At 45.9% G+C, this 26,557-nt stretch overlaps 7 protein-coding genes across 7 annotated transcripts; 3 read left to right on the forward strand and 4 right to left on the reverse strand.

Annotated features, from left to right (window-relative positions):
• Nucleotides 1–483: 483 nt before the first annotated feature.
• V1508DRAFT_356293 (uncharacterized protein) lies at nucleotides 484–11,241 on the reverse strand (the record flags this gene model as incomplete). Its single annotated transcript, XM_066936985.1, has 15 exons — nucleotides 484–2,601; nucleotides 2,648–2,843; nucleotides 2,895–3,091; nucleotides 3,139–3,344; nucleotides 3,403–3,548; nucleotides 3,603–4,092; nucleotides 4,141–4,209; nucleotides 4,263–4,551; nucleotides 4,608–8,480; nucleotides 8,533–10,317; nucleotides 10,372–10,443; nucleotides 10,495–10,644; nucleotides 10,704–10,856; nucleotides 10,913–10,996; nucleotides 11,200–11,241. 15 exons carry the CDS (start codon nucleotides 11,239–11,241, stop codon nucleotides 484–486), a joined length of 9,870 nt encoding a protein of 3,289 aa, XP_066795140.1.
• Nucleotides 11,242–12,025: 784 nt separating this feature from the next.
• Nucleotides 12,026–14,003, reverse strand: V1508DRAFT_398207 (tyrosyl-DNA phosphodiesterase-domain-containing protein; the record flags this gene model as incomplete). The annotated part of the gene is made up of 5 exons (XM_066938197.1): nucleotides 12,026–12,209; nucleotides 12,265–12,315; nucleotides 12,373–12,709; nucleotides 12,780–13,452; nucleotides 13,503–14,003. The coding sequence occupies 5 exons, from the start codon at nucleotides 14,001–14,003 to the stop codon at nucleotides 12,026–12,028; spliced, it is 1,746 nt and encodes a 581-aa protein (XP_066795141.1).
• A 1,156-nt stretch (nucleotides 14,004–15,159) lies between these two features.
• V1508DRAFT_404942 (triose-phosphate transporter family-domain-containing protein) lies at nucleotides 15,160–16,240 on the reverse strand (the record flags this gene model as incomplete). The annotated part of the gene is made up of 2 exons (XM_066938666.1): nucleotides 15,160–15,250; nucleotides 15,309–16,240. 2 exons carry the CDS (start codon nucleotides 16,238–16,240, stop codon nucleotides 15,160–15,162), a joined length of 1,023 nt encoding a protein of 340 aa, XP_066795142.1.
• A 706-nt stretch (nucleotides 16,241–16,946) lies between these two features.
• V1508DRAFT_168037 (uncharacterized protein) lies at nucleotides 16,947–20,181 on the forward strand. Its single transcript, XM_066936091.1, has 5 exons — nucleotides 16,947–17,642; nucleotides 17,692–17,930; nucleotides 17,978–18,168; nucleotides 18,215–19,800; nucleotides 19,855–20,181. Exons 1-5 carry the CDS (start codon nucleotides 17,418–17,420, stop codon nucleotides 19,999–20,001), a joined length of 2,388 nt encoding a protein of 795 aa, XP_066795143.1. The 5' UTR covers nucleotides 16,947–17,417; the 3' UTR covers nucleotides 20,002–20,181.
• On the reverse strand, nucleotides 19,867–20,823 carry V1508DRAFT_419641 (uncharacterized protein). Its single transcript, XM_066940628.1, has 2 exons — nucleotides 20,373–20,823; nucleotides 19,867–20,318 (listed from the first exon to the last, which is right to left on the reverse strand). The coding sequence occupies exons 1-2, from the start codon at nucleotides 20,737–20,739 to the stop codon at nucleotides 20,128–20,130; spliced, it is 558 nt and encodes a 185-aa protein (XP_066795144.1). The 5' UTR covers nucleotides 20,740–20,823; the 3' UTR covers nucleotides 19,867–20,127.
• Nucleotides 20,824–21,365: 542 nt separating this feature from the next.
• Nucleotides 21,366–22,088, forward strand: V1508DRAFT_167894 (pyridoxal phosphate-dependent transferase). The gene is made up of 3 exons (XM_066936090.1): nucleotides 21,366–21,631; nucleotides 21,688–21,850; nucleotides 21,912–22,088. Exons 1-3 carry the CDS (start codon nucleotides 21,583–21,585, stop codon nucleotides 21,967–21,969), a joined length of 270 nt encoding a protein of 89 aa, XP_066795145.1. The 5' UTR covers nucleotides 21,366–21,582; the 3' UTR covers nucleotides 21,970–22,088.
• A 1,129-nt stretch (nucleotides 22,089–23,217) lies between these two features.
• Nucleotides 23,218–25,721, forward strand: V1508DRAFT_398212 (pyridoxal-dependent decarboxylase conserved domain-containing protein; the record flags this gene model as incomplete). The annotated part of the gene is made up of 3 exons (XM_066938198.1): nucleotides 23,218–23,330; nucleotides 24,431–25,349; nucleotides 25,407–25,721. The coding sequence occupies 3 exons, from the start codon at nucleotides 23,218–23,220 to the stop codon at nucleotides 25,719–25,721; spliced, it is 1,347 nt and encodes a 448-aa protein (XP_066795146.1).
• Between the last annotated feature and the right edge of the window lie 836 nt (nucleotides 25,722–26,557).

Genomic DNA, 26,557 nt, shown 5'->3' on the forward strand with positions numbered 1-26,557 from the left:
TTATCATTGGAGTTGAAGTCGGTCTATGGAGTAATCAGGATCCCCGCCTCGTTTCGAAGTTTTTCATAATATGCTTTCAGGACATGAAGTTCTGTATCGTAGACGCTTGTATGGGTCTAAGTTTGAGTGTGACGAAGACAGGGGCTATAAGGTTTCTCAGGGGTTAGATTCACGCCGTCCACCGCGTTCCAGGTTCTTCCCAAAAGCCTTCGATTCCTTACGATACTGCTGTCCACGAAAGTTTTCACGGGCGTAAATGGAACACATGATGTTACCTCGCGTACGCAACTATTTTCATCCAGACCAACAATTGTTAATGCTACTATTGCCAATCTATACCACATAAATTCTAAAATGACTAGATCACCATGCCAAATAACATCATCCCATAAACCTGACCACCCTAGTTTCCTTAAATATTTAGCCCATCATCATATTACGATTGAACACAAACTACCGAATACATCTTCTGTCAACCGCTCCCTACACAAGCGTCTGTCTGTACTGATTATACTCTTCCACCGCATGCCCAATCTTATTATACAAGAACTGTCTCGCGGAATCGTCCGCAATCGGAATAAATGGTCCCTGAATGCCTCCCCATAAAATTAATGCAATGCCACCCTTTTCCATGGATACTGTCTGCAATTTATCGAACTGAACATCCCACTGTGCCGTCATTCGACGAGTGTGCATAAGAAGAATTCTAGTGTATGTCACAATGACAACAAGCTCCTCGCCGGGAAGAGACATATGAGCCACATATTCTTCGTTGAAGTAGTCGCCCTCATTCAGCTGCTTCAGCCACGCTTGACCTATAGCTTCTCGCTGATTATATGGCCTAACCGTCTTGTCACGTCCAATGAATCTTGGTAGACGGACACGGTCGATACCCTGGGCATCGAAAACAGTCGTAGTGTTGCGAATCCCCTCACTGACGTTACTCGCCAGGTCGAACAAGCCGATAGCTGTCTTCGTCGGCAGGCCCACAAGACCTTTTCCGAGACCCTTAAAAAATCCGGTCGCTCCTTCTTCAGAAGCCCCCTTCATGGGTGCTAAAGCCACGCCCGAAATGCCGCTAGCGAGACCTTCGACGAATGAGTTGGCTCCCGCAGTAACGCCATATAACGCATGTTTTGGACGATTTCTCACTCGGCTGATTCGCCGCCTATCTTGAAATTGCTTATCCAGTGTGGCAACTGCGAGACCTTTCGAGATGCTGCCTGTCACTTTGGCAATACTGTCCGAGACACCAAAAACGGATTTTTTCAGGAAACTCAAGCCACCCTTGGCCAATCCGATACCAAGCTCCTGAGGTCTGTCGTTCATAATGAATCCCTGATAGGGCTCGTAAAATATATCCATAACACCAGAACTTAAGTTATTGAATAAGCCAACAGGATTACCCAAGAAATCAGCCGATCCCAAAATGTTGTGTACTTGGAATAAGAATTGCTGCCCATAATGCGTCGCCATCAAATGTGCCAGCATTGGCAGTGATACTCGAGCATTCTCTAACACTAAGGCGTTCAATTGCACTGGAGCATCGTTGATGTTACCAATTGCCATAGTCAAAATATTCAGGAAAAACATGATAGCATTTTGCGATGAGGTCTTGTCTTCGACATTCACGCGCTCAGTGCGGACAAAAGACAAGTCCATCTGCGCGGGCTGGATATGCAAAACTTCAAAATAAACATCTCGTCCAGCTGGCGATTGCTCAGGCTCGGGAACATTAAGCTCGTCATCACACAGTTTGTCTTCGACACTAGTAGTCCAGCTAGCGCCTGGAACTTTAGAAAAATCAAGTAACGCAAACAGGAAATCCTCATCTATTTCCACAGTCATCTGCTGTAGCAAGATTGTCGCGTACTTGACATACAGCACCCCGTGAGAGTCGTCTTTAACTCGAGTAACGGATGCCGACAATGTAGGATGATTCTCCATTTCCTTCGCGGTCTGTGGGAGTACACTAGGATACAAAACAATCGGATAGATACCACCGAACAGTTCGTTATCGATCTGAACCCACTTGAGTTTCGTACTCAAAGTCTGGTAGATAGCGGACTCGTTGTACTTGATCTCAAAACCACGGAAAGTGATATAGCACAGTTCTTGCATTCGTGTGTTAATTAATGAAATACCAATACCTTCCAGATTGACCACTGCACGGAAGGTGATATCTCCATCATCCTCGACTACTTCAAAGCCGCCAAGAGTTGCAGTAGATCCAGTTGCGCTGGAGAAGCTGCTTTGTGACGCATTATATTTAGGCTTGTATAAGCTGCGAGTCGGATCATAATCCGATAGTACGAGCGTCTGAATTGGTCCATCTGCGACAACATTGATATCAATCGTCACAGGCCGGCTATTTTGGGTAGCCGGAATCTTCATCGGAACCAGATTCCCTATCTCAGCCAAAGGCACGTGTCTTTCTGCACCATGTGCACAAATAACAAGCTCCTTTTGACTGGCTGCAGGATAATCCCATGCATATGGCATGACACTCTTACGAGGTAGCCGATACACAATCGGCCGGAATCGCTTGCTGTTATTGAGGTATGTCATGTCTTCGTCGTCATCATAAGTGATGTAAGGATTCTTAAAACCGTTAGAGTCGCCATTAGACTTATTCAAGTACACCTACCGCTTGATAGAAAGTGAACTCAGTATTACTGAAATTTCGAATAGAGTAGGGCCAGTTACTCTTTTCCACATCAATATGAAGGAAAATCGTGGCTTGCTCGATCAGAATTTCAATCTTCAGCAACTTCTGTCCCTCACCAGGTTTGACGACCTTGACGTGCGTCCTGCCGAGATCAGAAATGTTAAATGGCGCCGACCTTTGCAATTGTTAGAAGAGCTCTCCATACTTCAGCATGAAAGTAATTTACCAATGCGCCCCCGTCATCGGAAAGCTTAACGTCAGTTGTTTCTCAGGGACTTGCTGCATAAAGTGAAGTGGTAGGACTTCACCAGCTTTAATGACCATCACCATTGATGACCCAGGCTCGCGAATATTCAGATCCTCTAATAGTTTGTTCTTTAAAACAAATCGCGGACTTATGGTAACAATCTTCGTCATTTTATACTAGACAAGTCAGAATATAGACCATTTTAATTTGCGCTTGCACGTACCTTTCCTTGACCTTCTGACACGTGGATTCCAACGTGGATCTCTCTGTTCCTGTCGTTAGACGTGATAACGGCATCAGTGTTCCCGCCAATTGCCTCAAAACTTTGTGGTCGGCTCCACATTGAATCACCGACTCTCAGCAAGGCTCGGTTAGACCGATCGTCCGTGACATATGAGAACATTTTAGGAATTGCTCGCTTCTTCGAAGCTGTAGAGAACATTATAGTCAGTATCTGGAATCCTTACTCAATCTGCGGAACACCTACCATCACCCTCAACTTCCTCTGATGTGAACTTCGATGAGGCAATCACAGATCGAGCCTTTATCTGAATATCCATTCCAGTCTTATTCAATATAAGGTACGGACTGTAAATAGAAACGCGGAAAGCCCCTCCACTTTCTGGTATGGTGCTTAAGAAATGTTAGCCAAGGTCACTATTATCGAAATGTTTCAACTGCTCATACTAATAATGTAGTTGCAAATGCAACTTCTGTCCGTCCTGATGTCTAGTGGCAAACGAACTTTCCCGCTGGAACTCATCCTGAAGACGAGAATTGATTACCGCAAATTCTGTACGCTCAAAACCACCGTCCTTCATATGAACACTAAGCAACAACAAATGTGATAGCTTCACAACATGGATCGGGCTTAGTAGTCCCTTGCGCAGGAAATTGGACCACTCTTGGCGTGTATTCTTGTCGTAAATCTTATACGTGAAACCATATGGAAGAAGATTCTGAATCTCTATAGGAGCCGAAATCCGAACTCTCATGTGAGGATACAGTCGCGTAAGAGGTTCAGACTTGTCATAAATCGCATGAACTTGGAAATAAAATGATGCGGGATCATCTTGACCATCGTCCGTCTCGCTCTTGCAAGTCAAATACGGCGAGTACTTCTGCATGAACGTTCGCCAATACAATGTCTCCTCGCACCATTGAAATCCGAGTCCAACTAAGACTGTTAGCGAAATTCACTATACTATCCCGGCGCTTTATTTACCTCCTGGGCGAATCTTGAACGTCTGATCAAACAACTGCTCTATCGGGATTGCTTGACTTTCTCCAGGGACTGATACTATGTTAGTATGCGCTGTCAGCAAACCAATAATAACATGTTCGTACCAATTGTCATTATCTTCGCATTCGCTACAATATCATCTCCGACCAGCAGATCAATGGGAATTTGCGTATTGTTCTCCACAAGCAGTGCTGATCGGAATGTAATATGTTTCACTTTGTCTTCCCGCAGCTTTACCTCGCAAATAAGTCTATGAGCAACTTTCATGGTCTTGGGCTGAAGAACGTAGAGCGCCTCGCCCTCCTTATTGGCCTGTATACGGGTAACTGCATCAAAATTCGTATCCTTCAAGCGCACACCAACGGTTCCGTGCTGGGAGTCTTCATTAAGATTCTGTAACAGCGTTAGCGTATTGATACGGGTGTAGTAGGCTGCCATTGCATGCATACCTCACGAAGTTTACGCCAGTCATCGAATCTCCACGGCACTTCCTCACCATCCGCAATCTCTTTCGCCATAGCATACTCTGTGTTATCAACATTATCAACCCAAACTTGAAGTGTGTATCCTGTCTGATTCTTGATACGATATGGTGCATTCGCATCCGGCGGTCGAGACAGCAAATCGCTGTCGCCAGACATCATCTCGATGGAATTTGACAACATTGCGATAGTCTGAGAGGTGACAGTCAATTCGAGAGTCTTGCGAGAGTTGAAATTAATAGATAGATTCTCCGGCTGAACAGTACGTGTCATATGGAAGCCAAGCTGCCATGGCTCCACGAGAGGTTCCCATGCAGATTTGGAATAATTGTATACGTTGACAAACATTTCAACACTCGTGTCAGCACCCATCTCCGTAGACCAATTGCGGATATGGAATGGGAACTGCTTAATGCACATATCCAACAATGGCAGCTCGTGGACGCCACCAATCAGGACAAGTCTTAAGCCATCAAAATCGGCAGTTAGTTCCTCGTTCTTCAGTAATGCAGAATACGTTCCTCTAGATTCCGTCGTGACGCTTTTGCCACTACGGGCCTCACTAGACACAAGAGCACGGCTTGAACTATGGACCGATTTGGTCGACCGCTTTGCCAATTGCTTCAAACGCTTATTCGACGAGAATCGAGAATAAGATCGTCTTTGAATCGGCTTGCGTTGCTCCGGTGATAATTCTGCAGCCCTGTGTACGATCGACGATGCAAGCAGAATATCGCGCAATGATAATCGTAGCACCAGGGAGTCAACGCCAATGTTGATACTTGTCTTATGCTGAATCCTTCCAGCATTGTTATCGATGGACAAAATGAGATTAAAATCATCCAGGATTCTCAAACGATTTTCTTCAAATAAATCCATCCTACAAAGATAGATCCCAACTTGTCTGGTCATTAGAGTAAACACGTTCTGCTGGGTCATCATGATCTCCTTGATACGGAGGACAATGGCTTCGGAACTTGCAATTAGAGGATTTGCGATCAATATGACAGAGGCATCAACGACATTGATACGGAAAGACAAGTTCATTGCCATTGTCTCATCCACATCGAGAGGAACGGTTCCAATGTTTCCAACCGCGCTTTCCTCGTCTTCTGTCGCATCATCCTTGTCGTCGCTACCTTGTTCAACCAAAGTAGAATCTGAATCAGTCAGATCCTCTAAGTCGCGATCGGTAATGTCGTCTTCTGTCTGCAGAGAGTCCAAGAAATAGGCCTTCAACGCAAAAATATAATCGATCGCAAAGATAAAGCGCGGACTATCTATGGACAGTATTGCCGTAACATCCTGCGCACCGCTGTCGTTCTTTATGGTCGAGACACTTGCCATGAACTGATAACCATCATGTAGAATCGGCGGCACTATCTTCCGGAACTTATTTTTCTGACTCTGCCTGCTATCATAAATTGTGAAAGACTTGATATGGAACTCTGACTCAATTGAATCGTCGGATTTCATCCGCATCTTAGTATCAGTGCCTGTGAGTGCAAACTTGGATAGACTGGCCGGAGTCGAAGTTATTGTTTCGCCATCAGTATCATTGAACAATTCCAGTGCGAGAGTCTGTAGTCGGAAAACAAAATCCATTTTCGTGAACAATTCATCAGCACGAGTGATTTTATTATTCTTTTCTTCATTGACACTACCGACCACTACCTTATTTGCTGATGCCTTAGAATGCACTCGAGGTCGTGTAGAAGCTTCTACGTCCTTCGCGCTTGTGGCAGCCGCACGACGCATATTCATAGCCGCTTCATCCAGCTGCGGCGGAGGCGCTTGGAACGTAGTAGAGAATGATTTCAAGAGACTAATTAAGAAGATATACTGCGATTCCGTGAGAATAAGATTGACATCTGACATCGAGCCCACAATTTCTAACGCCGGTCGGTCGACTCCTGGCGTGTGCTCAACATACACCATCTTAAAGGTGATATCCAGATTCTCGATCATTTGTAGCTCTTGAACAACATCTTCGGGGAAGTGGAATACAGACGTGATTCTAGTCTGCCGAATACCGGCGTGGATCTTATTAACTGGAGTAGTACGTCCGGTTATACCATTCTCAAGTGTGCTGAAAGTGTTCTGAATATACATCTCACCAAGGTGAACTGTCACAACATCCGTTCGGATATTGCTGCACTTGTCAGGATTGTCAAATGGACAGTCTCGCGAAAACACTAAAATAGGCGTCCGCACAATAACGTCGAAGCGGATTTTATCCGGGTCTTTCATTTGCGACGCCTGGTTCACAGCCGCTTGTCTAGCCGAATCATAGAGCGTCTTCATTTCTGCAAACTTAGCCAGAAATTGCAAAATCCGTCTGAAAGACTCATCAACAAAATTGACCTTGATTGAGCCCGATCGAAAGTAGACTGAAGCATTATATCCTGGATATACAACTGTGAACGCGTTCGGATCGAAAGTTTCATATCTAAAATCGGCCAATTCTTCACCTTGAATAGAAACTAACTGATTCGACACTGCCTCGCCAAACTCATCACTCATGTGATCATGTAACTTGAAATTTCCTAGCCGAGCCCCGACACGAATGGTCTTGCCCATCGAGAATATTCCAACGTCGGCCTGATCGAACCGTACCGTTGCTAGGCGCACACCGTCATCATTGAGGACAAGAACGATACTCGACAAATTCAATTTTAACTTCATTTTATCTGGAGAACTGTTGGGCTGGACCGTTGAGGCTATATCAGTCTCGCTGTCGCTTGATTCATCTACTTCAATGAGCCGGTCGTCGTCATCCTCATTCGGCGGCGAGGAAAAGGTGGAGGCCAGAAAGTCGAGTAACGTCAGAATTGATTTCCGTGTAATGACAAAGTTCAATGTTGAAATCGACACTTCGACGTTCTGATCAATACCCTCGAAGACTGTCAAATACTCGGGAGATTCCTTGGCCACTTTAGAGTATTTAATATGGAACAAATTTGACTCCTTACCGACAACGGCCCTCTGGCTCGCCTGCGCATCGTAGTAGGAATCAGATGAAATCAGTTGACTAAACTCCGGTTTAGGGTTTTCTTCGATTCTATCTTCCACGCTCAGCTTTCCAAGAATGACCTCAGCATGCATATCATAGGCTCTGCTGTAGAACACAAGCTCAAAGTGATCAAGAATAATATCGACAAGCAGATGGCTCTTCGAAAAGTCGTCGTCAATCTCGCGAGACACTCCACCAGAAACTGGTCCACCCCGGTAAAGTGACCCCTGAACTCTATCCACAGTAAAGATAAACTCAAATGTGCGCTGCTCGTGGCTGTTGTCAGCACTGTTGCCGTTTCTGTTTTTACCACGATTATCGCTCAAGGCCACAGAATGACTTGATCCTTCTTCGGCCTCCACAAAAGTGTCATCATCGTCATCGTCTTCATCGCCGTCATCGATGAAATCACTGATCTCAACCACCCTCTCGAGATCCGACTGCGACCTGAACCTAAATGCAGTAGGACGTGAAGACTGCGAATCGTTACTGTTCTCTCCAGTAGTCTTTGGAGCTGCAGGAGCCTCGAAATCCATCTCCAACTCCTCTATTCTGCTGTCTTCTTCCAAGTCGGTGAATGATAGATTTGGAATGCTGGAACTGATTAGATGCATCAAGATCTTATATTTCACATCGGACATGGACGCATGAAGAACAGGCAAATGTCCGGACACTTTGAACTTGGTAAGATTCGACGCGTTCGGAAGAATTGATATTTCGACTAGTAAATTCATGTTGATCCGGTCGACAATGTGGAAATGCTTGACCGTATCTGCGGTGCTATATAATTGATCTATGGTTTCGTCAACACTGGGGCCAACAAGGACCTACATCTCTGCGTTAGCATATTTCTCGATTCCATGGCAAAATAAATCATACCTGGGTCGATTCCAGATTGAGCTGGAATTTATCATACATAAGCGACATCAAAGCCTTGTAGTCGTCTTCTTGGTACTGAGTTGACTGCTTATTCTGAACCTCTCTGATAGTCGACTTATCGACCAAATTCGATACCATACTAATGTGACCGGCATCAAGCACAAGACAAGGCGCATCATGCTCAATCACACTTGAAGGTAAAATGAGGAGAGGCGCCTGAAGATCAAGCTTGGCATTCAGAGTCTTATGCTCTTGTAACGCGTATTCCAAGCCGGCTCGAGTTTGGTTTGTGATGCCTTCGACTGTAGCACCGGCAGCATACAATAATGCGCCAAAACTCTCCATATGTGTCTTTGGAGGTTTGAAAAATTGTGCAATTTCCTCTATGAAGGTCTTATTGTAATATATCTCCATACTTCCCATCTTCAGAGTCAATCTGGAGTCTGCTGACTCATCAAGCGGATTCTTTTCGAAAGTGAGGAAGAAAACTGAATCAGGCTCAGGCCGAACTTCATCGTCCACAGATTCAACGTCTAGAAGGTGCGGATGATCAATTCCTGGACGAACTGTCTTTGATCGGACGATGTCTGGATATAACGATCCTTGCGTTGTGCCGTCGTGTACCTTCAACTCCTGCAAACTGAGGTCGACTAAGAAGGAATCTGGCCTCTGTAAGAAATTCATGGAAAAAGTATCAAAAAGAAGTTTCAGAATCTCGGTGGCCGCACCATGCGGGTCATTTTTCAGCGCAAAACTGCCCATTGCCAGTGAGACCTTTAGCTGCAACTTGACTGCATCACGAGGTAACTCCAGAACATCCGCAGAAGGCTTCTGCTCTTCATCCCATTCGATTGCGTCATATAGCTCCTTCCGCTGTTGATCGGTCATTACAGCTGAATCCTCTGGCGGCGTATCCCTTGTAGGCGTCGACGGCTCGGTATTGGCAGGAGTCGAACCCCTAGCCCAATCCCACCATGAGCGCTTTGTAGCTGCATTCTCGTTCGAGCTCGCCGTCTTCGCATCAGTAATTGTCTTTGGTTTCCTTCGTTCCTTTCGAAGTTGGCTGTTCGCTAATGTTCGATAAAATCGAATGTCCTCCAATGACAATTTCCATTCCAACGCTTTCAACTCGTCCGCCATGGCTGAAGTTAGTGGATTCGCTGTGTCACCAAGGATTTTGGCCTTGTACAGTTCGATGTACCGTTTTCTATCATCTCGTCGCTCTTTGAAAAATGCCCAAGACCACTGCCGCCGTCTCTCATGGATTTCTCGCAGAATGACATTCCCTGCAAATCTGAACCACTGCTTCGGATCCTCCTTAACCGACACCTTGGGGCGCAAATTCTTAAATTGCTCAGTACGAATGTAAAAATGGAATAGATCAACCATCATAAGTGCATCTCGATACTGGAATTCATCCAACACGAATCCAAGTTCATCGAAGAACAACTCAGCCTTCGAATTGGCGATCGATGACACTGATCCCTTGTGAATCGTAATACGGCCCTGACCTGAAACTGGCTTGAGTACGTACTGATGTGGCGGCGGTTTACCAGACGACATCTTGTCGTGTGGAATTAGTCTTGAGAATGCGTCTAGTATGGACTGTAACCGTGGTTGTTCACTGAGCATTTCTGAGTCAGTGTTCCAGTACACTGCAAGATTTTCCAGTTTAGAAAGCTTGTGTGTGGTGAGAACGTTGTCTTGAATGAATATCGGGTTCCAAGCTTCGTCAGCCGATACTGCGGAAAATTCCGCAAGAGTAATACCGAGGGCAAATGGGTGCTGCATGTGTGGTTAGTCAGTTGGATATACCCTAGAGCAATAGTATGTACACACCCCTGGCGCTGAAATTGTATCTTCATATCTGAAATGAATATTCTTAACACTGATTTGCAGATTGTCAATGATCTAAACTCAGTCAGAAACGTAATGTCTTTGACCGTGTTCAACTGGCCACACCTTTGTCACCAACGACTCCGTGAAACTCTGGTTCTTCTTCTGCTCCTCAGGAGTTATCGTCGAAGGCTGAGCCTGTAAAAGCAACTCGGAATCTTCTAATCGTTCTAGCTTCAGTAACTGTTTCCGTCTCTCTTCCTCAGCCTCGTCGTACTACAAGTGCTCAATTAGTATCGCTTCCCCAATACCAACAATAGTCTGTAGATGCTTACTTCTTGATTTGCCTTGGGAATAGCCAGCAAGTAGACATTTTCAATAAATATCTTCACAGGCTTATTCTTCAAATTAGACCACGGGATCTGCAAAGTCAATTCTCCCAGGTGACCCTCAACGACGTCGATCGGCAGACGAAACTTGTCTAAAGCCTGGTTGATCCCGTTAGCAGCAATTTCCATCTACGTCGATTCTATCCAAACCTTACCTCTCGCTTCAGCTCTAGCTTTCTTAACTTCACGTCTCCGCTCCATATTCCGATGTTCAGCTGCTTGGGGTCGAAATTCTTGACCTAAATACACAGTGTTAATACTTGAAACCGATCTTACAGCGTCCAGGAAAGCGCTTCAAAATTCTCCGATAGGAAAATCCGACATACGTAAGCTCCCTATAATTCCATTAGCATTTACAAACAAACCAGTAACGCAAGTTAAACGGTAAGCTCGAATTGCATCAACAAAGAGAATGCAGTCGCCGATCCTAACATAAACGTACCAAGAACCTATTCAGCAACGAAGCCACCAGTCCTTCCAACATCGTCCCAGATAGCTATCCTAACTGCTGTATTCACCTATCTCTCTGTTCCTAATAATCTACAATCTATGCAAGCAAAAGAAAATGCAAACGTATCATCAATTGCGAACTGGCAGAGCTGATCCAACTGTAGATAGCCTTTGAATTCAGGTCAGCGGCGCGGCCAAGGATAAAGGTATCTACCCTAACCCGTAGAACATTGCAGGAGAACATGCATGATGACGTAAATCAGGTTCTCCTAATTATTCCTCTTTCTAGAGACACTAACTAAATCTGTGTATTTGTCACTTTAAACACACAAATAACGTAATGTACATTTTAGATTGCAATTGTCCTATTTACGGCTAGTGTAATTGCTGCTGTCTAACTATCTAAGGATCCAGATTGCATACTAACCACCAAGGAGAATCATTGGGGAATAGGATTCAAACACACTCAAGTTGTTGCTAATTCGTACTCGATATTGAAATTGTTCATCGCGCTGGGCTTGCATGGCATCGGGAAACGGATAATGTTTTAGTCAGACTAATCACGGCTAATTGTCAGATACAGAAACTGTTGACCTTTAATTCTCCTTAGGATTGTCCTTGCAGGTTGTTTTACGTGTGGCATCTGCCGCCTTTGGTTCTACTAATACGTATGCTTCGTACCGCACGTCTCTATTCGTCATTCTATAGCACCAAATTCGCCTAATGTACATCAAGAATGCAATCGTAACAACAATTCGCAGCTCGACAATTTCCCTTGTAGTCCGCCTTACATGCAAAAATATTCAACCATGCTCATCCTAGTGATATTTTCTCCACTCGGCTTCCGTGAAAAACCAAGGCAGCTTATTATTATACTCGGTCCGTGTCGTTTCCATCGGAGTGGGCACGACTCCAGCAAAAGTTTCCTCCACGCTTTTCATGGGTTGGTCTTGTGATACTGCAACTGCAGGTACCCGTATTAACACTCCGCATTCCCAGTTCCTACAAATACCGTTACCATTACTCATCACCTTCTATCGGAGAAAATCTCACATACCTTATGTTCAACTTCAAGCGCTTGGTAACCGAGTCATTCACCAGCTTACCCCTGTGCCATCAGTTAGACCTGTCTTCCACAATTCACAACGGATCAAGAATCACGTACCAAGCAGATTCAGACATGTTCGCGCTCCCGATATACGCCACTCCTGCTACCTGTGTTCCATCCGATGCGTCAGCAGGACGTTCATATCGGACCAGCATGACCTTGTCGTGCATAAGACATCCGCGTCTGACAGACCTTCCATCTCGGATAATCTGTTTTGGAAACAAGGGTTTGTTCCAATATGATCTTGAGAAACATATCGTTCCTGCACTCGTGAAGCCACCCTTTGAGGTAGCAACTGTGTCGTGAGTCGGGAAATATACGCGTATCCGCGTCTTTATGGGCGCAAAGCTGGATTCTGAAGACCGAGGATATGTTGATATCGACATTTGCTTCCCTGACAGGTCATGTTAAAAAAGACTTTTTTGAACTCTCCGGCTGATGAGACACAGAGCATTTATACTGACCAGTAGCAGCCTTGTATATGGCCTCAACGAGTACCGGGGTCACGCTACCCAAGGAGGAGATGACATAGTCAATCTGAGCCTCGCTACGCCCATTCCCGCCCAATTCTCTTACGGCCTTGGATAACCCAGGGTATCCAGTCCTCCATATCCGTGACTCCTCCCGGTGCTCACCACCTATTGAATGCACGAATCGTACGTGTTCTGTATTCTCCCAGAGCACCTGTTTCTTCAGTCGATCCACGATATCTGGAAGCATATCTTGCGCCTCCACAAAATATATTAACTCCTTCGCAAACCGAGGAATTTCGGCATTAACAGAATGTCTGTTCTCGCGCAATGGGAAATCGTGAATGTACATAATATTTTCAATGACACCATCGCCCTCGCCCCAATCATAGTTTGTCAAATTTGCCGAAGGTACACAAACTCTCAGGTATGTGTCATAGAAAAGAAGCTGTAGTTTGGAGTGCATGCAGTTGATAAGACCGTCCATGCTGGGTGTGCATAACCGCACATTGGGAACGGGTGACAGCATTGATCTGAGGGCCTCCCGGCCTTCGTGGCCTTTCGCTGGAGCCACCAATACCAGCTGTGTTCGTCCTAAGAATATCTTGTCGAGGATCCATTCATAGTCCCACTGGAATGCTGAGAGAACTGCGGTTCGCAGTTTGGCCTGCATGAGCTTGTCAGAATCTGGTCTTTGTATGCATGGGACATGCGTACCGGTTGTAACACTTCTTCGATCGTGATGTCGTCTCCTTTTCTGGGATATCCATTCACTGCGGTTTTCTTCACAACGCCCCGGGGGTAGGGTAGTTGGATCGATTTGTCCTCTCTGATGCGTTTGCTGCCCATTCCAGTAAGTGCATCAGCGACCACTCCAGCATATGAATCGTGGACATCTATACTCTTCTCAGTAGCATCATGGTCCTCTACGCTTGCATCATCCAGATTCACGTCATCGTCATCGTCGCTCATTTGCCGCTGCCGTTTTGGCCGCCCACCACCCAGGGACTGTGATACACGCAACAGTCGTTCGCGCTCCATAGCGGCCCTATCAAGACTGGCGAGATAATGTGGTGGCTGCATGTTCGCAGGCTCAGTTGCAGATGCATTCGCGACATCGGTGTCTAGATCAATAACCGCGGATGATTGTGCAGGTGGAGATGTGTCTCGGACGGGAGATGGTGAAGAAAGATCTATTACATCGGTTTTCAATGACATCTCGCTGGTCCGGTAATATTGCCAAAAATAGAATCTTCAGGCGGCAAGGATACCTTCTTGATAGAAAGTAATGAACGTGGGTTCAAACTGTTGGTGTAGAGCGTCGGGGCGTAACTTGGTTGTGACTACATTCGAAGCGGATAATTTCAGTAACTTTCGTTTCACATGGCCTCAACCAAGACTTCATTCTTCACGCTTACCTATATCACCTCAAGACACACCTGAGAAACTTAGTTCCTCAATATGGCGAGCCATACAGAACACTACTTAAGAGTAATTTAATGCGACAAAAGTGTAATGCAGACTAACATTCAGACTGTCACATGACATCTATACTGACTCTGGTATCTCACGCCGCATGAGGCTTCACTATAAGATAACAGCGCAATATCATGTCATATAGTGAAGGGCCACTGACTTGTTTGAGGCCTTATGAAATAGTGCGTATGTTCATTGCAATTCCATATGCGTATAAACTTGACATCCAGAGGACACAACTTTCATTGGTCGCAGCATTTCGTGATTATCAGACGTCAGACAAAGGTACTATCTTTCAAGCAGAGCATCTCGCAGCTAAGGTGTCCGTCCAGATTCGGTGTTATAGTGGCAAGTTCCTGCGAGAGTCAGTCTTCCAGTCATCTCGGAAATAGCAAGTCACTAAGTTCTATCATCCAGCTATCACATCACTAGATCTATTTCTACATCAATATTGTTATGCCATCCTCGATAATGCTGCGGAGGCGACTAGCTCTTTGACTTTCAGTGCATACGCACAGTTAATAGAGAAGACAGGTAGGCAGCTGATATCCGCGGCGCAATTAAACTCTGCGCAGCTATGCAATTCAAGTAGTTATTGTCTATGCCACAGAGAACATGAATACTAATCACACCCAATATCATAAGCATTAAATTAACAAATATGCGGTCGAGTCAAAATATGACGGACATGAGTAGTCAGAAAATAAATGGCAACGACGGTTTGCTATATTACATTACAAACTATATTTTCAAAAAAGATTGAGAAATGAATAAACGCCACAATCCAGCTATCCTGCACCCTTCTAAAACTCATCTTGTTACCCGTTAGATTGTTTGCCGGTCCCGCCTGGCCGCAGTGGTCACCGCAATACGTAGTTTTGACACCAGAGATATGCAATTAGGCCTTCAATGGCACGGTATCTTTGTCCTTTTGCAGGTGGCTAGCAGCGGTTGAAGTGTTTCGCTGCTTGTTCTCCAGTTCGACCTTACTATAATCGCCGTGTTAGCATCCGCGTGCTTTAGCCGAGAAATAAAATAGATACATACGCGTACCACGCACCACCGGTGAGCGTGAGAATGATACCTATGGCGTTCATTGGTGTAACGGCTAAGTGGAAGAACATTATCGCAAGGACGATGGTGAGGATCTGCTTGACATTGGCAGCAACAGTCATCGTAAGTGCACCAGTCTTCTTGTTGGCGGTAAACGAGACAACGTTTAAGCCAAAGGCTATCGCGCCATTCAAGAGGAGCTTGAACATCATATTGCCCGTCATTGAACTGTGCCAGTAGTCCCGGAGTGAGGCAGCCTCGCCAGTGAAATAGGCATAGATGAGACACTGGGCGAATGCGAGAGGAGACATTCGGAAAAGCAATTCCAATGGCGATAATCGTAATCGGCCAGTCTGGACACGGTTCGTGGCGACGGTCTTGAGGGCAGCAAGGAATGCGCCAAGGAGAGTAAGGATGAAACCCATGGGGGTGAAATAGTAATCGCCGGCGGTCGCAAACCCGACGCCTGCGACGACAGGGATGAGCGAAACATAAGTCATGGTAGAGTAGACCTTTCGGTAGCCAATGACGTAGATAATAACGGTGAAAAATGGAGTCATTGCGCGCACTATCTGATGGAACGGAACGGTAACGAGATTAAGCGAGACATTGGATATGGCAATATTGATGGTGTACAGCAGAGAAAACATGAACAATGTGACGTTCTCTCGGTCCGACAGGGAAGTCAGAGTGAAAGCTCCCTTCATATAAAAATATAGGCATCCGATCGTACCGCATAGAGTGTGAATGCCGGTGAGAATGTATGGAAATGGGAAGTTTCCAAGAACCGCCTTGTTGTAGATCGTTAAGGCGAGGTTGAAGAAGAAGTAGACCGCCAACCACTGGTATTTGACCCGTAGCGAATCCTGCGGACCATCGGTCCCTGGCCCACTGTGAACTGGCAGAATGGGCACTTCCGACGACATTCTACTCGGTGAGGTACGATTTGCACAAAAAATTGAATGAAGAAAGGAGGAGTGGATAGGAGAGGAGAAAGAGAGGGGAGAAGATATCTCGAAAGATGGGGCAGCCAGCAACGGCGGTTGCTGCGCAAAGCAGCCACCAAAACGGCAGGAGCGCGCAGCACCGGTTGTGTGCGCAGCAGGCGACCAATCTTGCTGTGCAAATGCCCAGTGTGGAAGCACCCGCAGTGACTTCATCTAATTTGGAACCGCTGCAATCCTAGATAGCCCTATCCCTTGCTACCAAAAAGTCTAACTGATAAAATACGTTGGACCCTTGTCGCTTCATCAAATTTCTCCGAGCGCTAAACCGCTTCTTCTGTCTACAGTCTGCCTGTGAGTTTTCATCTCGGGCAAAAGCTGCAGCAAAATGACCTAACTTCTGGATGCGGATGCGATGGGTCGGCAACCAGAGCGGCCGTGTGAGCAGGTAGTGTTCTCGTCAAGTCAGTTCAGGAACTCGGACCGTGCGGGTTGCAGAGTGCCGTTACCAGAGTGTTGACCTTCTACGGTGAGTTGAGTTATCAGATCAGGCATTTTCAGACCCGCGAGAGGCTATTTTGGTGCCAGATACAATCCACAGTTGCAAGCGTTGAGGGCGCTAAGCCCAGCATGCTCGGCTACATTGGAGCGTGTCTCGTCAGCAGCCTGCGTGATTCGGGTCTGCCATACTGCTGGCTCGCAGTCCTCACTCATTTCCTTCGACCGTTGTCCCCAAAAATCTAGGGCTGCTTGGATCTCACCGAATTATAGCCAGGTCTGTAACGTTAGATCCTGTCCTGTACCTACCTGAATGGCTAGATTGGCAACAACAGTAATCGTAAATTTTGTATCGACTTTCAAAAATCGAAAAATGTCTATCATTATTTGGGTGAGGAGCAATCACACTAAAATGTGATTCAGGGGTTCGGTTGTGATAATCGGCAGAACCGCCGCCGTTCTGTCTGTTGTAATAATCGATCTGTCGGATTTATTATTTTCTATCGGGAACTGCGTGTATGATCTACTGTTCCGCAAGATTAATCTGATGACTAGATATTATTTAAAATTGGGTATTATGCGAATAATACTCGTCCAGGCTATAATATAGGTATAAAATGAATTAAACACCTTCCTGGCATTTCAGGCGTAACTTTCGACGATGAGTGGCAAGAGGATAGACGGTACAGCAGATCCCGACGGATTCAATATCAGACCTAACGCAGCCCGAGCGTGGTCATCAAAATTGTCGTTTCTTGTCAAAGTGCGCAGACGACAGACATTCTGGCGATCACATGTCGCGGATCCAGACTCACCTAGTAAACATGGTAAGCGCGTCAGTCTCGCTTCAAAGATAGCTTCACTATTCTTTAAGCAGAAGGACGAGGTAAGATTTCCGTTCAGTATTGATTCAAAAGTTTCTCATCTTGCGTCAGGTACTCCCGAAGTGTAAGCAACCACAATCTCTAATCCGAGAAAGCCATGCATATGTGTCGTCTCCGATATTTTCCAATCCCTCGAACTCCCCAATAGGAGCAGACACAAGCGTGGACAATGTCAGTTCAGATATCGATTCCGCACCTGCTCTGACCGATGTGAAGGTCGCACAAGATTTGTTCACTGGTGACAAGGACGTGGTCGAGATCATTGAGTTCACCTCTCGGCTTGGCGATCCGTATGTAGCCACTTGCTAAGTATATTGTGAAGCTAATTGGCGTGTAGACATCGCAGAGAGGCGCGGACTGCGTATATGTCAAATTTCAACTGGACTGGCAAAAGCATCCTTTCGGGACTGCGGTCATTATGTGAGAGAATATATTTTCGAGGAGAAGCACAGCATATCGACAGGATTCTGGACGCCTTTGCTACACGGTGGTGCGAATGTAATCCAAATCACGGATTTCAATCAAAGGGTAAGTTTCAATGTTGTGTGCTGTTGAAATGCTAAGAAACGTTCAGATGTCGTGTACACTCTTGCATACTCCATATTACTGCTCAACACAGACCACCATTGGACGGACATCAGTAGTCAAAAGAAACTGACTCGACAGCAGTTTGTCACGAACACGCTATGCACTGTCCTGGGCCAACTGGATCTATCGAAAGATACTCCAGAGATCAATATTATTCCGGCAGCAATATCAAGTGACATCCAGCGTGTCCTCTCAGTCAGCAGTGTTGCCGACGACAACTCATTTGTCTCTGGTGGTCCACCTCTTTCGGACAGAAAGGCATGGATATCGACTATGGAAGGGATGCTGCGAAATCTTTACTTGACAATCAGCAAACAACCGCTTTCTCTCAACGATTCCTGCGGAACTCCTTTAGACGATGCTGCCGGTGACTGTATACTAGACGACAATATTTTACTGGCCTTACCGTACATCACGCGATCAGCAACGACGTCATTGCGATCATCGTCCGCTCTCCGAAAATACAGGACCGCATCCGCCTCATCTTCCTCTCGACCGAAGCTAACGGTTCACCATTCCTCGTCACTAACCGACCTACGCGGATCAATAGCTGGTAACTCACGTACATATTTTTATGAAGCCAATAGTTCCATCATCACGAATAATAGCTCGCAGATTTTCGACGACGCCAAAGCATACTGGCGTGCTTCTAATGCAGCATCGCTCTCCAGCGCATGGAGCTACCAAGAGAGTATTCGCGATGTACCGGTGGGCCTGGCGGGTGCTGTCAGCCAGATGATGATTAAAGAAGAAACTGTGCCACAGCTGAACCCTGCTTCTTCTCCGGACGGATCAGGGTCGATTACACGCACAATGTCAGCAGCGAGCAAATTCAGTTTGTCAAATCTACCGACGGCGACGCAAGGCGGCAAATTAATAGACGAGGAGTTAGAGATTCGAGGCGCACCATGGGCCAAAGAAGGTCTTGTTAAGTATCGACGGCAGCTTGATCGACAGAACAAAAAGGCCAAAACTCAAACTTGGGAAGACACCTTTGTTGTTGTCCAACGAGGGTATTTGAAAACATTTCAGTTCTTTTCTAGGCAGGTTCATCGTAACAGTGTAGTTGGTGGTGGAAATTGGACCGAAAGTGCGACTATGAGAGACTGCATCCGACTGAACCAAACTGTCGCATCGTATATTTCTGGCAATGGGATGACAATTTGGAAACGGAAAGACTCTCTTCGTAGCGACGACATAAGGACCTGGGTGCTAACATTGTCTGATGGCAGTGAGCATATTTTTGAGTCTGGTACTGCCGAGATTGCAGATGAATTTGTGGATACGTGTAATTACTGGGCAGCGCGCCTGTCGAAGGAGCCACTGCAAGGAGCTGTGAGCAATATTGAGTATGGATGGAGCGGCAATGCGCTATCTATGCTTAGATCAGGTTACTCAAGCAAACACCGATCCCCCGCCTCGTTAATCCGAGAATGGAAAGAACCGCCTTTGAATTTGATCCTCAGTGGACTTGATGAAGCTAGTCAACTAAATTCGTTGTTAATACATATTGGGATTCTGGAACAGCATATCGAAGAGCATTCTCAGGCGAAGAAAGATGTTATTGACAAGGTATGTACCTTCGTTACGGAAATTCCGGTGAAACTCTAATAACATGTATTTTAGCTACCAAATGGCCAGTTGATTACATATAGAGCTACATCCAATTGGCATCGGAAAAGTCTATATCTCAAGAAGGAATTGGCAAAATATAAACGATATGTAGAGGTTTTGCGAGTATCTTTAAGTGCACAAGAGACACTGCAACAATGACCAGTAATGCTTTATTGTTTCTCTGTATAGTACAAGTTAAGATACATTGTGGAGTTACAGGGCATTTGTCTATTATTGAACGTCACAACGAAGTCGCGACGCATAACCCCTCTCTATCCACTCCAACTACCTTGACGAAGATGTGACATTGCCTTGTTGCTGCTGTAATGCCAACGCTTGTTCCTTCGCCCTCGCTAAGTCAGCAGCACTACGAAGGACTTCTAATTGCCCGAGCCGCCGCTTGCACGCGAAATATGATGGAAATGAGACAAACATAGCGGAAGTAAGAAAGATGAGATTTGATCGTCGAATATTTCCTGTTGCGAATCAGATTAGACAAGACGTTACTCAAATATGAGATCAGGACATACGCGATGAAACCCACGAAATTGCTCCCGCCACACTCGCGACAGACAACGACGAGACGACACATTCTCGTATGCACGGCACCAAGAATATATTCACCATTTCATACGGATTGAACATGCCTTTCATAGACTCTTGAAACACAATCTTCACAATACTTTCATTGATGAATCCGCGATCTAGCCGTCGCGCGTGTCTGACCTTGTCTTGTACATTCTCGTCGTCCATCCATGACGGTCTGTGGAACCCTCGCGGCCGCGATTTCTCCAGGAATTCGTCTGCTGTGGCGACTATGCTGCCTGTAACATCTGGCCCTGGTATAAATTTAGGCGGTGGTGCTGGTGCACTCGCTGGTTCTTGCGATTCACTCATGCTGGTGGCAGACTTGTACGAAATTGTTGCTCTAACAGGCGAAGCCAATAACCCTATGAAACCCACAGACCGTGGTTCAAAACTCCAGTTCAATCAGGGGACTCCCCGGTTTCAACTTGTTGGTAAGACGTAAGCGTGCGGAATTAATATAAATGGAACTTCCCCTGAGGCTGACCAATTCCTCGGTGATCGATCAAAGAATACATGAATTTGGATATACGTTTGCTGCTCCGTCAGCTACACCTGATTGCCTATATGAAGTCTTCAACTAGTTTAGTATCTGGAGCCACTCAGTCGTTAGCTTTGGCTTATGATCTATCTAAAGGTTCGATAATCTCCACTACACCGACCTTCGCCGTGTCCGGATCAAAATTTATGTGCATCTTCGTCATCTGTTATCATCTTTAGCTTGAATTCAAATATTCATTGGATTTGTAGAATGTTGACTATCTATATGGTTCCATAAACCCCATATCCATTAAGCGTGCATGGCGTTGTCATCACATAGAAAGAAATACCCAGAAAATAAGACATCGGCGACCCGCCAATAGCATGAAGACAACGCTAAGTAGTTCGATAAAGTCACTGTCTGAACGTCATATCGAACTGGTACAATTGTAATTCAGCGCGATCTCGACTAGGATCAATTTTAGTTTCCTTTGGCTTGGTCAGCAACGACAATTGGACTTACGAGACTTATTTCGGTTCGAACCTGAGCTTTACAATATCACCATTCCGACAGTTGCCTCATCCGTCATAATCAACATCTGCAAAGTATACTAACTGAAGTCGGTTAGCCATACAACTAGATTGTGGAGTTCATCATTGTGTTTAGATATCAACATGGACCCGGAAGAGTATAGAAGAGCTGCCTATGCCTCTGTCGATTACAGTAAGCCAATCAGCGATCAATTGACGCCCGCAAATCAACCTGACAAGTTTATATAGTCGTCGATTACTACAAAACCATAACAGAACGGCAGGTCGTTTCGGATGTTGAGCCAGGCTACCTTCGTCAGCTTCTGCCCACTGAAATGCCACAGGAGCCAGAGAGTTGGGATGATATTCACAAAGACTTTGACAGCCACATAGTCCCCGGTCTAACGCACTGGTTTGTATTGCTTCTACGTATACTTTAAAGCGAATGCGGTAGCTAATGCTGAGAACGACAGGCAATCGCCGAATTTTCTTGCGTTCTTTCCCGCATTGTTCTTTGACATGAATGGCTAGATTTCGGATTTGTCTGGCTTATGAATTTTGCGAGTTTATTTTTTCGGCTATGGTCTTGCCGGTATCATGCGCAAGCTGGTGATTTTTTCTGTCAAAGCAAAGAAACGACAAGCGAGCAGGACCAACCGCAGACAACAAAGCAAAAACAACGCGAAGCCGTACATCGGGCGACAACGCCAAGCAGAGAGCGCGGGCAACACTACACGACATGGAGAAAAACAAGGACGACGCACCACCCTAAAAGCAAGGCCTGTCACAATAACATTTTGGGACCTGGTCCCGCTGATTAAGACAAGGCTTCAGAGTACCATCGGGATGAGTAAAAACACAATGGACTGGCGGTACGCCATGACCAGGGCACAAAGACCTTGCGCCATTACGGCACCACTTGTGCGAGTCGTTTTCGGTTGTCGTCGCAAACCTCCCGTGGTAGAGACCATTGACGCAGAATGCTACTTGTCCTTCGCTAGTTTTCTGCCCTCGGTTGCAGGAGTGAGAGAATGGTGATTTGAGGGCATGAACACGATTCTCCGTCAGATACGTCCAATGTAGTGGGCTGGGATCGGCTAGGAATGCAAGTAGCCTAAATATGAGGACCCTTCGATATACGACTTGCTGGGGGGATTTGCCCTTGGAGATCCAAATCTCCCTTGTACGTGTCATCCAGCATCCATTAACATCAAAACTGGACTTCATCTCCTTAAAAATACGGGTAGCCACGTTCGCGCACACCTTCTTCCAACTCAACACATTCCATTCGGGGGAATGAAGTGGTAGTCTCACCAAGCCTTGGGCAGGTTCTCCAAATATGTCGTGATTGGGATCGCTACCATGAAGGTTGAGGAACAGCTGAAATAGCATATTCCTCAAGTCGTCCCGAGTGCGAGGAGCCTCAGCAATTGGTTCGATCGGGTGAGAACACAAGCCGGGCGGGGTAAAGCAATGTTTCTCACAGCAACATTTTGGCACGTGGTCCAGCTGATTAAGACAAGGCTTTAAAGTGCCGTCTGGATAAGTAAAGATGCAGTGCAGTGGCGGCGAGCCATGACCGGGGCACAATGCCCGGGCCCCATTACCACAGAATCTGTGGGAGTAGTTTTCAGCTATAGTCGTGAACCTCCCATGGTATAGACCGTTAATGCAGTATGCTACTTGCCCGTCGCATCTTTTGGTCCCTCGACCGCATAAGTGAGAAAATGGCGTCGTCGAAGCTTGATCCTGATCCTCGCTCAGATATTGCCAATGAAGATGGCTTGGATCCCGGAGAAAGGCGAGGAGCCTCACTACATAAATCCGCCTATAGATAACGTCGCTGCTAGAAATCACAATCTTTACGTCTCGAGACATCCAGCATCCCTCGAGTGAGAAGCTGGACTTCATCTCATCGAAGACCCTGTTTGCAATGGACTTGGACACCTTGGCCCAACTCGGCCCGTGAGGTCTTGAGGAATGGAGTGGCAATCGAACCAATCCTTCGGCTGGTTCGCCAAATATCTCATGGTCTGGTTGATTGCTGTTAAGAACTCTGAAGAGCTGGAATATCTTCCTTTCGAGTGTATACCACTGATAATTGCTGTGGCCAACCTCAACGGATAGTTGCCTTGGTATTGCGGGTTTGGGAGGACGAGACCTTTTTGCAAATGTGCCGTGATTTACGCCATTGACACAGCGCACTTTGTCACCTATTCTTGTCGCATCGTTGCAAGTGCGATAAAATGCCGCCTTTGCTCCATTGAGGTACTCCCAGTGAGGAGGAATCGGATCGGCGACGAAAGCAAGTAGCCTAACTACTTGGCAGTTTCTGAGTGTTGTCATCTTACGTATCCTAACTGTGCTATACCGTGACAGCCAGCATCCATCAAGTTTAAAGCTCGACCTCATTTCATCGGTAACCCAGACCGAGATCAGCTTACATACGTGTGCCCAACTCGTATCTCGAGGTGTGGTGGAATGGAGTGGTAGTCTTATTAATCCTTTGGCTGGTTCCCCAAATATTTCATGGTTGGGATTAGCATCGTGGAGGTCGATGAATAACTGAAAGAGCAATTTCTCCAGGTCAAATCTGTTGTTATGCGCATCGATAACTTTGTCAGCTGGCTGCGTCGACATGGTGAACGAGGGTGAAAAAGTTGAAAAGTTGATGGGACGGACTGATTAAGAGCTTTTTGAGCGTGTCATTATGAAGAGATAATCAGGACAGATTGTGCGGATCAGGAACACAGATACAGCCAGTTGTTTTAGTGCCCGCCATTATAATTGACCTTGCGTGACTGGTGTAACCCCATTTTTAAACGCGTCTCCCCGCGTCTCCCACGCGCGCGTTTTCTGTTTGTGTTAGCTATGTCGCGAAGAGCACGTGATCAGACAAACAATCAGATTCTTGATTATTTCTCAACAATCAGAAGGGACAAAGCAGTTATTCCAAACGTGCTCCCCACTCTTGCTCTCAGCAGGGCGTTAGTGCAAATACTTCATTTCCGTCTATTCTAGGGGAGCTCTATTCTGCGGCATTTTCTGCCCCGGCATTCAACTGGATTTGCAGTCCTGCGGTTACAGAGCTCGAGACTATTGTCTTAGACTGGCTCGCCAAGCAAATGGGCCTGCCTTCAGAGTTCCTATCTGATACCGAAGGCGGTGGCGTAATTCAGGGCTCAGCTTCGGAAGCCGTCGTGACTACAATGGTTGCTGCGCGGGATAGATACCTACGTGATGCCATCGCCTCAAAATACTCGACTGAAGAGGAGAAAGAAGCTGCAATTGCTGCTGCGCGAGGAAAACTCGTTGCATTCGCTAGTGATCAGACACATTCATCTACTCAGAAAGCTGCCCTCATTGCTGGCGTCAAGTTCATCGCTATCAAGACCTATCCTGAAGACAATTATGCTCTTACCGGTGTTGCTCTTACCAGGGCGTTTAAAGAGGCTGAAGACAAGGGCCTGTTACCGTTTTTTTTGACCGCGTCGCTTGGGACGACGGCTATTTGTGCGATAGACAAATTTGTTGAAATCGGAGAATCTACAAAGGACTACCCGCATACCTGGAAACACATCGACGCAGCATACAGCGGCGCTGCCTTAATATGTCCTGAATTCCAGCACTATCTCGCAGGTGTGGAATATTTTGACTCGTTCGACATGAACATGCATAAATGGCTTCTCGTCAATTTCGACGCGAGTTGCTTGTATGTGCGCAAGCGCAAGTATTTGACTGATGCGTTATCTATTACGCCGTCCTATCTAAGGAATGCGGCGTCTGATTCGGGATTGGTTATAGATTACAGGGATTGGCAGATTCCATTGGGTCGGAGATTCAGGTCATTGAAGATTTGGTTCGTCATGCGGACGTATGGAGCCAAAGGCATGCAGGAGCATGTTCGAAAGGTAAGCTGTGTGGATCTTTGGCCGGAGAAGTTAGTACACAATTAATCTGTGCGATAGACACTCGGTATTGGAATGCACTTCACTAAGCTGATCCAAGCACACCCAGATGTTTTCAGTATTGCTACCCCTCCGCGCTTCGGTTTAACTGTATTCCAAGTTGTCCCATCGAAACCTGAAGAGACGGCCAACGAAGTCACAAAGAAAGTCGCGAATCGAATAAATAACGAGAAAGTGCTCTTCCTCACCGCGTCGACTGTTGACGGAAAGGAGTGTATTCGCGTGGTTACTGGAAGTCCATGGGCTACGGATAAGGCTATGTCCGAGGCGTTCGAGTATATTTTGACAGTTTCGGAAGAAGAGAGGCAGAATTAAATGTTTTTGGATAAGTGTCTGACCGGTCATAGATTAGATAGAAGGTCATAACAAAGGCCAGCGCCCACCTTTAAGAGTAGGTGTGAAATAGAAGGATTCAGGAATCAAACGTGTATAATTTATCCTGGACATCATGTCAACTCATCAATATTAAATTAATCATCCTCAAGCTAATAAATGTAGAAATAAATGTAGAACGAGTTGACGAAATTTTACGCATAGTTGACACTAAACTGTTGCCATGTGGTACATAGCTACATTGTAGACTACGAAACCATCACTCATCACGGGTGTATTTGCGTAGTAGTGTAAGGTATTGACGGAACCCTGTAACTAACATACTTCGGTTGTAAAATCTATCTAACATGTACAGGTATGTGGATGCGAGTGTACATAACAGGTCCCCAATTTTCTGCACTGACATTAAATACATTTACTGGAGCTGACCGTACTTGTCACAGGGGGTGCGGCTTGTGGGGTCGGCAACGGAGAGCTGGCCAGGCTTCATTGATCCTAATAATGTAACACAATTTCATTTTCTAACGGCAATGTACGCTGCCCTTTGCATTATGATATGCTAACCAGAACGTAGGCAGGCTTATTCCTTCATGTCCAAAGAATCCTGGCTTCGAAGTGTATGAATTATTAACAAATATAAGTTTAAACGGAAGACGCGATGAATTAGTCCACCAGAGCGAGGCGCATGAACTTGCAGGAAATTAATTGTTGGAGAGCCTTGATATTATGACTTGGAAGTCAAATTATCCGACTTAGCCGGTCCAGAAAAGAAGACCAGAATAATAAAGGGAGATATGGCTAGTATCCCTTAGTCAAGG

Source organism: Lipomyces doorenjongii, assembly GCF_038497915.1.
Source record: "Lipomyces doorenjongii strain NRRL Y-27504 unplaced genomic scaffold V1508scaffold_33, whole genome shotgun sequence".
Taxonomy (NCBI): Eukaryota; Fungi; Ascomycota; class Lipomycetes; order Lipomycetales; family Lipomycetaceae; genus Lipomyces; species Lipomyces doorenjongii.